Source organism: Schistocerca serialis, chromosome 12, assembly GCF_023864345.2.
Source record: "Schistocerca serialis cubense isolate TAMUIC-IGC-003099 chromosome 12, iqSchSeri2.2, whole genome shotgun sequence".
In the NCBI taxonomy this organism is placed as follows: domain Eukaryota; kingdom Metazoa; phylum Arthropoda; class Insecta; order Orthoptera; family Acrididae; genus Schistocerca; species Schistocerca serialis.
Genome location: NC_064649.1, coordinates 94114575 through 94128558, shown reverse-complemented (window position 1 = coordinate 94128558; position 13984 = coordinate 94114575). Strand labels below are relative to the sequence as shown.

The 13984-nt window shown below is 39.3% G+C and overlaps 1 protein-coding gene across 1 annotated transcript in view; it reads left to right on the top strand.

Annotated features, from left to right (window-relative positions):
* Positions 1-9885, top strand: part of LOC126427964 (probable cytochrome P450 304a1) — a 58423-nt gene extending 48538 nt beyond the window's left edge. Inside the window, exons 6-7 of the mRNA XM_050089851.1 lie at positions 3202-3327; positions 9806-9885. Coding sequence (XP_049945808.1) covers positions 3202-3327; positions 9806-9885 — 206 coding nt within the window. The remainder of the gene's footprint in view (positions 1-3201; positions 3328-9805) is intronic.
* The last annotated feature ends 4099 nt before the right edge of the window (positions 9886-13984 follow it).

The window sequence follows — 13984 nt, the reverse complement described above, 5'->3', positions numbered from 1 at the left end:
TTCTCCCATGGAGACGATTGTAGAGATGCTGGATGTAGTCCTGTGGAATGGCTTGCCATGCCATTTCCACCTGGCGCCTCAGTTGGACCAGCGTTCGTGCTGGACGTGCAGACTGCGTGAGACGACGCTTCATCCAGTCCCAAACATGCTCAATGGGGGACAGATCCGGAGATCTTGCTGGCCAGGATAGTTGACTTACACCTTCTAGAGCACGTTGGGTGGCACGGGATACATGCGGACGTGCATTGTCCTGTTGGAACAGCAAGTTCCCTTGCCGGTCTAGGAATGGTAGAACAATGGGTTCGATGACGGTTTGGATGTACCGTGCACTATTCAGTGTCCCCTCGACGATCACCAGTGGTGTACGGCCAGTGTAGGAGATCGCTCCCCACACCATGATGCCGGGTGTTGGCCCTGTGTGCCTCGGTCGTATGCAGTCCTGATTGTGGCGCTCACCTGCACGGCACCAAACACGCATACGACCATCACTGGCACCAAGGCAGAAGCGACTCTCATCGCTGAAGACGACACGTCTCCATTCGTCCCTCCATTCACGCCTGTCGCGACACCACTGGAGGCGGGCTGCACGATGTTGGGGCGTGAGCGGAAGACGGCCTAACGGTGTGCGGGACCGTAGCCCAGCTTCATGGAGACGGTTGCGAATGGTCCTCGCCGATACCCCAGGAGCAACAGTGTCCCTAATTTGCTGGGAAGTGGCGGTGCGGTCCCCTACGGCACTGCGTAGGATCCTACGATCTTGGCGTGCATCCGTGCGTCGCTGCGGTCCGGTCCCAGGTCGACGGGCACGTGCACCTTCCGCCGACCACTGGCGACAACATCGATGTACTGTGGAGACCTCACGCCCACGTGTTGAGCAATTCGGCGGTACGTCCACCCGGCCTCCCGCATGCCCACTATACGCCCTCGCTCAAAGTCCGTCAACTGCACATACGGTTCACGTCCACGCTGTCGCGGCATGCTACCAGTGTTAAAGACTGCGATGGAGCTCCGTATTCCACGGCAAACTGGCTGACACTGACGGCGGCGGTGCACAAATGCTGCGCAGCTAGCGCCATTCGACAGCCAACACCGCGGTTCCTGGTGTGTCCGCTGTGCCGTGCGTGTGATCATTGCTTGTACAGCCCTCTCGCAGTGTCCGGAGCAAGTATGGTGGGTCTGACACACCGGTGTCAATGTGTTCTTTTCTCCATTTCCAGGAGTGTATATTGATTGAGAAATCATAGAACAGCAGCATATAGAGCACGGTGAACACAATATTTGCAGAGGTCACTGCAAACCATCTGACATTTAATGATGACACAAGCTGTACAGTTTCTAGAATTTCACACAACACAAAACATGGAGGAAGAACTAAGAAAATCACTTGCTGAAACAGAATTAATGACAGTACAGTCTTCCAAGTTCCTGGGGCTACAGACAGCTAATAAGCTAATTTTGTCTGTACACACACTTGACTTCTGTAAAAGACTGAGTTCAGCAACATTCCTGCTGCAGTCAATAACGTACAATAAAATTTATTAAGTATACAAAAGTGAGTGATCGTAATCGTGTATGGGACCTGTATAAGGAGTTCTTTCAGAAACATATTCAAACAGCTGGGCATCACTATTGTAACATCTCAGTACATTCTTTCTCTTATGTCTTTTGTTGCCAAGAATTATGGCTTGTACACAATGAACAATATATGTATCACAACCATAACACAAGGAAATAAGTATGAATTGCACACAGTGGCAAAAAGTCTCAGTTCAGTGCAGAACAGAGAACACTGCTCCACTCCGTAGTTATGTAACACTCTTCCAGGCAGTATCAGCCAAGTACTATTGATCTGAATAAATGTTAAAAAAAACTTCTTGAAACTTATTTCTATTCATTATGAATGAAAACATGCATGGCACTGGTGTAATACTCTACAATTTGCAGAATATTACGCATGTGTCGTGTGTGTTCATTCCTAATGTATACAATATTCTACCAAGAACTGGCGGAACAGTCAATTAATGCAGTTATTTATATTCCTTGCCGTAATCTTATAATAATATTTAACTCAACAATGTAGTGCATTGTGAAACGTGTTATATGAATTTCATTGTTAACACCTATTTGTATTTACAAGTGAAATTACTTTATGTACAAACCAAAGTGTTCAAATTCTCAAATGAATTGTAAATATCTTACAAGTACTATATCACTGCAATTTATTAATTATTGGATCTATGGAAAATAAGTAAATACATGAAATGTAAATAAATAACAAAAATGGCTTCTTTTACACATTTTGAACATTGACACTTCCTGGCAGATTACATCTGTGTGTCAGACTGGGACTCAAACTCAGAACTTTTGCCTGTTTTGGGAAAGTGCTTTTGTCAACTAAGCTACCCAGCTATGACCAATGACCTACTCTCACAGCTGTGTTTCCATTAAGTACCTCTCTCCTAACTTCCAAACTTCACAAAATTCTCCTGCATACTTTACATGACTACCCCTCCTGGAAGAAAGGACAGCGTGCAGAAATGGCTTAGCCACAGCCAAGAGGAGTGTTCCCAAAATGAATTTTCACTCTGCAGTAGTGTGCGAACTTTTTTAACTTTCCTGTAAGATTAAGATTACGCATCAGGTCAGGACTCGAATCCAGAACCTTTGCCTTCCTGGGAAAACCTTCTACCAACTGAGCTACTCGTGCATGACTCACAACAATTTCTCATAGCTTTATTTTTGCCAGCATGTTCCTATTTTCCAAACTTCACAGAAGTAGTTTGGAAATACTGGTGGAAGTAAAGTTGCGAAGACAGGTCATGAATCACGTCTTGATTCCTCAATTGGTAGAAGTTTTGCCTGGGAAATGCAAAGACCCTGGTTCACAGTTCTGATCTTCCAGAAGTCTCACATCAGTGCACAGTCCACTGCAGAGTGAAAATCTGTTGTGTGTTTTGTACATTTCAGCTATGAAAGAGATTCATAAGGCATGCTGATACATTCTGATCCACTGTGTTTCTATCATTATGGTATATAAGAAGTCGTAGAAACTTAATTCTGAAATGGAAATAAAACATTTTTGAGTTTAGCCCATATAAAGTACTACCTTTTCTTCTCTGTATGAGAAAATGTAGCTGTGCTTTTCTGTTCCATTGTGTACACTAAGTTACATAATTTTCATTTTTTTTTATTTCTATACAGGTCGGCGAGAATGCTTCGGGAAGACCTATGCTCGCAACAGTTTGTTTCTTTTCCTTGGGGGAATGCTGCAGTCCTTTACATTGCAACAGCCACAGAGTGAAAAGCCGCTCACACTTGATGGCTTGTGTGAGTACGGAATTGTGACTACACCAGACAGTTTCTGGATAAATGCGGTACAGCGACCAGAAGTACCCAGAAAAAACTGAATGTGAGGCAGTAGCCAATATGGACATAGCTGAAGCAGTATTTGAAAGGCCATTATTGTTTCTCATAAGAATGTTTCTTAAATGTGCTCATTTGTGACAAATCAACCAGGCAAAACAGCACAGTGGCAAAGTGATCACTACTATATGTGAATAATTTCAGAGATTCTCTCCTCGGTTTGCAAACGGCAAATATAAAATACTGCTCTCCATGAGATCCATGCCTTATGATGTGTTGTTATTGTGAACAATTTTTTTCAATTATATGAGAAATTACGTGGAGGAAAAATATGAAACTTATTTGAATGAATCTCAATCAAATTTTATGAATACACATCTTATGTTCACATGTACTCACATATTATTTCTCCCCTAACGTATTATGCTCAGGTCCACTAAGCTAATGATTAGACTACAAAATTTATTCATATACTGCTGGCCCAGAATACTTCCAGAAATGTTATAATCCAAGGGGGAAAAAGTTTAGGTCACTATGTTGCTAGATAGTAAGTAATACAGGCTGCAGGAATAAGAATTTTATAGCAAGGTGTTTAGCTAATTCACAGAATCCCTGTATACATGCAGACAAGACTTTTCGACATTTTTGATGTATAACTCTGTCTAACCTCCATATGCTCTGTAATTTTGTTTCCCACTGTGTGGCTCAATCAAAATTCAGGGTAAGCATTTGACATTATTGACTGAGATACACTCTTTAATTTTCCTGGATATAATACAAAGAATAAAAAGTTATATACAACTTCTAAAGAAACCAGACTGCAGATACAGAAGCTAAAGGATATGGAACAGAGGCTTTTATTGAGAAGACTGCGAGATAGCCTATACCCAATGTGATTCAGTTTGTGTATTGAGCAAAGCAGTAAATGAAACAGTGGAAAAAATTTGAAAATAAATTAAACTTCAGGAAGAAGAAATCAAAAGTTTATTTTATGTCAGTGATACTGAACTCTGTCAAAGGACTGAGTTCAATCAGATGAACTCCAATAAAAGTAAAACACTTGTAAAAAGAACATTGAGCAAAGCAGTAAATGAAACAGTGGAAAAAATTTGAAAATAAATTAAACTTCAGGAAGAAGAAATCAAAAGTTTATTTTATGTCAGTGATACTGAACTCTGTCAAAGGACTGAGTTCAATCAGATGAACTCCAATAAAAGTAAAACACTTGTAAAAAGAACATTGTCAAATTAGGTTAAGTGATGCTAGAGTCTTATATGGAAAGAACATGTTAGCATTAAACACTAAAGACAAGAAAATAATTGAAAGTTTTGATATGTGGAGTTACAGCATACCACTGAAGAAATGTTGGAGAGACTGGATAACCAATGAATAATGGAGTAAGTACCTTCATGGCACACCTATATCACAAGTTGGAATAGGTTGAATGGCCACATCCTGAGCCATCAAGGAATAGTTAATTTATCAGTGGAGGAAAATGGGGAGAGGAGGGGTGAGAGCAAACATTATGGAGAGAGACCAAAGCTTGAACATAACAGTGATGCAGGGAAGCTGAGGCTTGCAGGAAATGGACTAACTTGGCGAGCTCCATGAAATCAGTCTTTGGACTGAAGACTCCCAACAACAACTCAACCACGACATCTTTAGACTTCACATAAACACTCAGCCTGAAACCAAATAAAAATATCTATTACTGAAAAATCTGGATACAGATTACTTACTTCGATCATCTTCTCACAACAGCAGCCATGTCTGCTAATCAGTGGAAGTCATTGCCAGTGCCGTCACAATTATTTATTTTACTTTATTTATTTATTGATTTATTTAACCTGGCGAGATTAGGGTCATCAAGCCCTCTCTTATACCTAACATCTGATCCTAAGTTACATTACATATACCTTTATTGTGATAAGTGTGTTAGACTACATTTAGAAATCAAAAATTACAAAAGCAGAGATGAAAAAAACATACACAGTTTACATTTGTACATGACAAGTACAACAATAAATGTAGATTACGGCAAAGTGGTTTTAATTACAAGCACTAGCAACAGTGGGCATGAGAGAAAGTCATGGAAGAAAGTGCAAAAGACAAATGTGATAACACAGTTTAATGAATACACAGAAGAAGAAAGTGGTGTGACCTGTGGAGAAAAGAAAGGAGAAAGAAGCATAAGTGAGAGAGGACAGAAGCAGTGGCTTTACTGGCTAATTGTGAAATTTTTTTGGAAAGTGCTCCGTGGGTGGCGGACATAGGTACTCCAGCTTCTTCTTAAAAGCAGCAGGGGATTGAATTGTGTGCAGAGGCAGGCCGCTTGTCCCAGAGACAGATAGCAGCAGCAACAAAGGAACTTGCGAATTTTTTTTGTTTTATGAATGGATGCACAGCAAGGATATTCGAAAAGTGGGGCTTGTGTTGTAGTTATGATGAGATGACAGGTATTTAATCTCTGATGTGAAGTACTGGGGTGCTCGCATACTGGGGAGCCGATGAAGTATCCACAGCATATGATTTAGTGTAACACTTCTTGCAACAACTGTCCTAACTGCGTGTATGAAGCATTCACGTGGTTTTTTACACTGACGTTGCAGATGTAACACACACAAGCATTGATGGTTAGTTCTAATCATCTGGTGTTTTCATTACTTGTGCTGTGGCGAATTACATTGTCTGGTCACTGAGCTGATTTCTGTCAGTTTGTAGATGACACCAGTTAAACACTCCTGACTCTACGTTTATTTCAGTCAATATGAATTCAGTCTGCATTTCTTCAGTACGGTTCAACATGCTTAAGACTTTGTTTTTCAGATTACATCCCATATATGTAAACCCCCTGCCCCGCCACACACACACACACACACCTTGCTTGTTTGACCTGTTCATCCCAAAAAACACACAAATCATGAGAGATGAATAGTTGTGTAGTTTTAGCCGTGTTGCATGAAAGTTCCATTAGTGAAAGGGAAGGCCCAGTTCTTCTTAATGTGCATATAGGGACTGGACATTGCAATGTGCTAATAACTACTCTAATTTCTGAAAATTACTTGTTATAATGATGTAATTGATTAAAATGGTTCTACTGCACATTATTTCAAGACTTCATAGACAAACATTAAAGGATGGTAAGTACACAAGTTATGAGGTATATGCATGTGCAAGGCATACCCATGCAAAACACATACCCATGTCATATTTGGTTGTTTTACTTTGCAACCTTCAGAGTGTCTTACCAGTTTTTGTTTACATCTGAGATTGTTTCTTCATCAAAATCCTAATGAAGCAGCCTTTGAAATACCTGTTATTCATGGGAGTAAAGGATGAAACACGTCTGAAACTAAAAGAACCCATACACGATTTGTCTTACATCTCTTCTACAATAGTTTTCTGTGCACATTTGTCTAAAATAATAGGTGACAATCTTTAAGGGCCTGCTTTTACCTCAGCATACTAATTATAATTCTTACTTACATTCCCACTTCTCCTTCTGTGTAGAATTGTTGTGGTTTCTCATGATTGGGGATATGTGGTATGTGGAAGGAAATTTTATTAACAGACCAGAATTTGCAACAAGCAAAAGAATTTATTGTTCACTAGCCTTCTGTCTGTTTATTTATTTGTGTGTGTGTGTGTTTATTCCCACGTATTTCATCCGTACCTCAAGCGAATTTTGCTCTGCAGTATCATCTGAATCCTGAGGAAACTTATAATTCGGCCTGGGTAAGAGGTAAACTTGTAATTCTGCTCGGGTAAGAGGTATGTACAAAGTAATTGACAGTGGTTCAACTGTTTGAATGTGAAAATGGAACACTTTTTACATTTGTGATAGTGTACATATTTCATCTCACTTCATGACAGTCACTCACAATCTTTTTATTTTATTTTATTTATCACAGGGCATGATGAGAGGTAGTCGAAACGAAACCCAGGTGCAGAATGTAAGTCAGTTGCACCAGTCTTGAGTGGTACTGAGTTATGAGGAAAGTGCTCTTCTGTGGCCGGACAGTGGGACTTTGTGAGATGGTTGGAGGCTGTACAAAAACAAAAACAGATCTCCCGTGCCTTATCTTTCCAATCTCCCACCACCTCACAAAGTCTCACCGTCCAGCCACAGAGGAGCATTCCCCTCGTATCTCAGTACCACGCAGGACTGGAGCAACTGAATTACATTCTCCACTTGGATTTCAACTACTTTTGGTCATGCCCTGAAATGAGAATGTCCTGCCCACTATCCTTCCCACCCGTCACACAGTGGTATTCTGCCGTCCACCCAACCTACACAATACACTCATCCATCCCTAAAGAGCAGTCACTGAAGTATTTAATTGCTCATCCGTTGTGGTTGTAGGTGGCTGCTACTCTTTGTCACTGTCATGTAAATTATAAGAATATTCTTTATTTTTTAGCAGTGTAACACACCTGTAACATAACTGGTTTCATGTAAAGTCCCATGCACTGATTCACTTTCAACACTGATTTTATATCAATTTCTCTGAGGCTACACTTCACTGTCTTCTTATGAATCCAAAATGGATCAAAACAACTTCTTTGTAAGAAAGAATATTTATCCAGAAACACTTTCATATGATGATAACAAACACTAAAGTTCCTGGAACTGTACTTCTTGTGCCCACAGGGTGTATCCCAGATCTCCATAGCAAAACATCTTGGTCCGATTCATCCAGATCATACAGTACAAAGCGAATGCCACATTTTGTTCCATATGTTGTTTTATGACATTCAGATGCTTGTTATCTACCAATACTGCAACTTGTTTGAACAAAAGCACCACCAGTACACTCTTCTGCCTCCATATTGACTTTCCACAACAGTACTGACCAGACTGAAATAGAATCTTAAAAACATGAGCAACCTGTAATTGTTGCTTGATTCCTTTGTTGTCCCTGCCTGACAATGACTCCTTCTGTCCCTGAAAACTACCATTGTTTACATTTCTGTTGCCTAATGGTTCCCAACAATTGCCGCAGCTTTATCTGAAACAAGCTGTCTGCATCATCACTATTACTTGCTAAATCATGTTAAAAGGCCACATTAAGCTTACCACAAAAAATTTATACCCTTTTTGAGTGAATTATATTTGGCATAGAGGGCACCTACAATATGTACCTTTAACGTATTACATTTTTTAATCACATTTTGGAATTTTTTATTTTCCATAAGAAATATGTTGTTGGTGTTTTGATTCATAGAGTGTGTTCTCTAAGTGGATGTTACTGGGTTGTAAAAATTTCATTGGACTGTGCGGAATAGTTCCAAAGTTATTAAGACCTGAAGTTGGATCTGAAGATAGATTGCCAGATGCGGGCTGCAATTTCCGGGTCATGCCACCTTCTTTCACAAGCCATAACTCTGGAACTAATTGGCAGGGGAACTTAAAATTTTGTACATGAGTGTTCCACACTTGGTAGCATTGGTGAGCTAAATTTTAGCCAAATCTGAGACTATCAGCTGGAACATTTTCTCAAATTGGTTGAATTGACATGGAATGACCCACCAAAAGTAGTAACTGAGCTCATCATAAAGATTTGTTCAAAACATTGAAGATTTTAAACGCACATTGTGATTATATTTACGATTCAATTATGCACATCCAAAATAACCTTCAAAATTTCTGTAAAAAACAGCTCTGTCCATGACCATGGAACAATATATAAGCTGTACTCACATTCATCAAGAGAATAAAAACTCAAAACAGTATTTTCTACCAAGGAATAAAATTGTACAATATGCAGCTCAAGGAGATTAAAGAGATTACCAAAAATGACTTTATTTAAAAGGGCATTTAAAAGTATGTTCAAAGTCACCCCGCTTTACGCTAGTTAAACAGAATAAAAACAACCTCATGATGACACTACAAGTCAGTATCCTGCAGCAGAGGCAGCTGTCTACAGCAGCACATTCTCTTCAAAAGCTATGTCAAGAATATCAGCTATGCACAAAGCTGTTATCACCAAAGTTCAAATGCCTAAAATTGTTTGCTTTTATAAATTAAAACAAGACATCTTCCGTTTTGAGTGTCACAAGTTTTTAGAAGACGAAAGAAACTGAAAAGTTGTATTATTTTATTGTATAAACATCTCCATCAGCGGGTATTTTCTGTTTTGGTGATATGTCTGCTAGCCATTAACCCAACAACTTTTTGTTCACTACTTTCAAATCGTGAACCAAGGTTTTACATGGTTTAATAAGAATACCCGATTTCAGAAAGTGTTTATAAATTAAATTTTTTATTGGGTTCATACAATTTAATATCTACATCTTGGAAAAATAAATCAACATGAAAGTTGTTGTTTTGTTAGTGAAAAACATACCAAAATGTTAAGTCAACAACGACAAGCAACTATTTACTGCACTTAGAAAGTAGCATAAGTGTGTGACAATGAGCTGGATATTATTTTCTTCGCAGACAGCAAGAACTTCACAAATCAAGTTCAGCATATCACATATTATTGCACCAGTGCTAACATTTTATTGCACCAGTGCTAAGTGCAATTTATAAGCAATGAGGACATCAACCTAATACAACCCAAGTTTCCCACATGTACTGAGAAAATGTGTAGATTGTTTAAGAGTAGTACTGTCCTTCAACATTTACACAGGCAATATTCTTGTTTGGATGTAACTCAGCACCACTGCTGTAGTGCCCCGACGGTGTTGACACGCTCCTCCTACTCGGAGGATAGAATGCTGTATTCACATTGTTGTTACCTTCTTGTAGCTGAAGGCCATCAGTGGATGTATGCAGAGAAGAACTATTCTGTTCCCTGTTGCAAGGTGGTTGTTGTGGCTCCACAATTATTCCAGGGGCCGCTTCAGGCATTGCAAAATCTGAAGGCTGCAAGTCAGTACACAAGTTAAAGAGCATACATTCAGTGGTTACAAAACATATGACACGATGACGCATACTAAAATTTATTAGCTGCAAGGTCTACTCTAACTGCATCAATGCCATTAATACGAGACTGATTTTATAAGCACTGCATTTTTTTTCTTCAAAAAGAAATTATATGCTTGTTAACACATATTCCGTCAAACAATGATTGAAGAGGTATTAAATCGCATCTGGGAGAAATGAGTGTTATGGCACAACACGGCTAGAAGAAGGGATCATTCGATAGGATACATCCTGAGACATCACAGAAAGGTCTATTTAGTTATGAACAGAAGTGACCAAGGTTTGGCTACAGTAAGTTGGTTCAAGAAGATGTAGGTTCACCTGGTTATGGAGAGAAGAAGAGGCTTGCATAGAATAGACTAGCATGAAGTCCAGCTTCAAAATAGTCTTTGGACTGAAGACCACAACATACCCCATTTAGAGTTATAGCCATTTACCAATGTTCCATTTACCAATGTTCAGGAAACACTGTTTTGCTGATAGTGATCTCGTCAGTTTAATCAGGACTTTATTTTTTTAACTTTGAAGTCATTTCTTCATCTCTGGGAAGAACAAAAAATTTCATGGACCAGGTTGAGTGGACAAGGAGAGTGCCGCAGCAACTCATTAAGGCAGTTCGGTGGAGTTTTACGATGAGAGTTTCCAATGGATGTGTCAACATGTTGCTGTGGTGAAACACTACATTCCTCATCCACATGTTCATATCTAGTCTGCAGTTCAATATTTAGTGCCTGCTAGAAGGTTCATCAAACCAATTTTAAGCTATTCCTCTACTGTAAGGCTCTCAAACAGCGTGCGGGAAATACAAACGCTTAAATCTTTCAGTGAGAGCTCTGATTTCTCTTTTTCTATTACAATGATCATTTCTCCCTGTCTAGTTGGGCACTAACAAAATATTTTTGCATACGGAGGAGAAAGTTGGTGATTGAAATTTTGTGCAAAGACATTGCCACAATGAAAGCACAATCATTTTAATGATTCCCATCTGGACTTGTATCCCTGACACATTCCCTTATTTTTTGATAATACAAAATAGCTACCCTTCACTGAACTTTTTCAATGTTCTCCTTCAACTTTATCTGCTGTGGATCCCATACTGTGCAGCAATACTCAAACAGACATGGACAGACAAGCGTAGTGTAGGCACTCTTAAACAGACCTGTTGCATCTTGTAACCATTCTGCCAATAAAACACAGGCTTTGGTTTGCTTTCCCCACAGCATTATCTATGTGACTATTACAGTATAAATTATTCATAATTGGCACTTAAATGTGATTTGCAGAGTATCCACGTAGATGTAGATGTAATCTGTAAGTGTTTATTTGAATCAATAATCTTTAAATCTGTGTGACTGTCATGTAACCAAAATTTAATGGATTCATTTTAGCACTCATGTGGATAACCTCATTCTTTTCGCACCATACAAATATCTTGTCTAAACTATTTTGTAATTGGGTCTGCTCTACACATGACTTTTAGAGGTGATAAATGACAGCATAATCTCCAAACAATCTAAGACAGGTGCTCAGATTATCTCCTAAATCACTTACATAGATTAGGAACACCACATGTTAAATACTAATAAAAACCACCTCAGCTGTATTGCTACACATTTTTTTGTGTTATGATTGGTTTTGTTCACTGAACATCTTCAGGGTGCTGAATTGGTCTGGTTTTCATAGGTAATGTTAAAGATCAAATCCAAAAACATGGATCATAAACATTCAGCCAACCACTTGGCACATGTTTGGTGAGCAGACATGGTATGGCCAGTACAGTTTACTGTGTTTCCTGTGTGCATTCAGCCGACTGCCTGGCAGAATTACAGAGTGCAGACATGACATGCTACTTACAATTTACCTACAACAACCTGACAGCTTCTGCCATGACTTTAGCACAACTCAGCAACCTGAAGATATTCAACAAATGAAATAATTGTATAATAATAATGCTGATGTGGTTCCTATTGACCATTAACATAAATCATCAGCAGTGGTGCTCAACATGATCAAAAACAACAGAGGACCTCCTTGGGGAACACCAGATACCAGTTTTGTTTTTGCCCAATGACTTTCCATCAATTACCACGAATTATGAACTGTGACCTACATGGCAAGAAATCATGAATCCAGCTTCAGAATTAAGAGGAAATTCCACAGACACACGATATGATTTGATACCATCCATTGCATAATGGAGGCATATTTTCATAGTTTCTTCTCCAACATCTCACTGTATTATTGTCCAGTGATTGTTTTTCTTTTTCTAAGAATTCTAATGGTCTGATGCTCCTTGTATGTCAGAAAAATTTTTGCCATGACTATTCCAGTCAATGGGATTGTCTCCATCTTTTTGAATGCAGTTCCACCAGAATCAACTCATGGTTTTTAGTGTCATTTGGATTCCAAGATATTAATGATTCATGTATCGTCAACAGTAACAATTCAGCACAAAAGTTCCTCCAATCTTGGCTTGAGTTGCTCCAAACACAGGGTTGAAAAGCTGCACCCCCACTTGTCCACCATTAGCAACTGCGACACCCTTCCACGCAACAATTTTCAATCGCCTATTTATCATCCTAGAAACACTGGAACACATGAGGCAATACTGACCTTACGACTTATCTTAGAAGAAAGATAAAGGAAAGGCAAACCTACGTTTCTAGAATTTGTAGACTTAGAGAAAGCTTTTGACAATGTTGACTGGAATACTCTCTTTCAAATTCTAAACGTGGCAGGGGTAAAATACAGGGAGCGAAAGGCTATTTACAATTAGTACAGAAACCAGATGGCAGTTATAAGAGTCGAGGGACATGAAAGGGAAGCAGTGGTTGGGAAGGGAGTAAGACAAGGTTGTAGCCTCTCCCCGATGTTGTTCAATCTGTATATTGAACAAGCAGTAAAGGAAACAAAAGAAAAATTCGGAGTAGGTATTAAAATTCAACGAGAAGAAATAAAAACTTTGAGGTTCGCCGATGACATTGTAATTCTGTCAGAGACAGCAAAGGACTTGGAAGAGCAGTTGAATGGAATGGACAGTGTCTTGAAAGGAGGAGATAAGATGAACATCAACAAAAGCAAAACAAGGATAATGGAATGTGGTCTAATTAAGTCGGGTGATGCTGAGGGAATTAGATTAGGAAATGAGACACTTAAAGTAGTGAAGGAGTTTTGCTATTTTGGGAGCAAAACAACTGATGATGGTCGAAGTAGAGAGGATATAAAATGTAGACTGGCAATGGCAAGGAAAGTGTTTCTGAAGAAGAGAAATTTGTTAACATCGAGTATAGATTTAAGTGTCAGGAAGCCATTTCTGAAAGTATTTGTATGGAGTGTAGCCATGTATGGAAGTGAAACATGGACAATAAATAGTTCAGACAAGAAGAGAATAGAAGCTTTCGAAATGTGGTGCTACAGAAGAATGCTGAAGATTAGATGGGTAGATCACATAACTAATGAGGAAGTATTGAATAGGATTGGGGAGAAGAGAAGTTTGTGGCACAACTTGACCAGAAGAAGGGATCGGTTGGTAGGACATGTTCTGAGGCATCAAGGGATCACCAATTTAGTATTGGAGGGCAGCGTGGAGGGTAAAAATCGTAGAGGGAGACCAAGAGATGAATACACTAAGCAGATTCAGAATGATGTAGGTTGCAGTAGGTACTGGGAGATGAAAAAGCTTGCACAGGA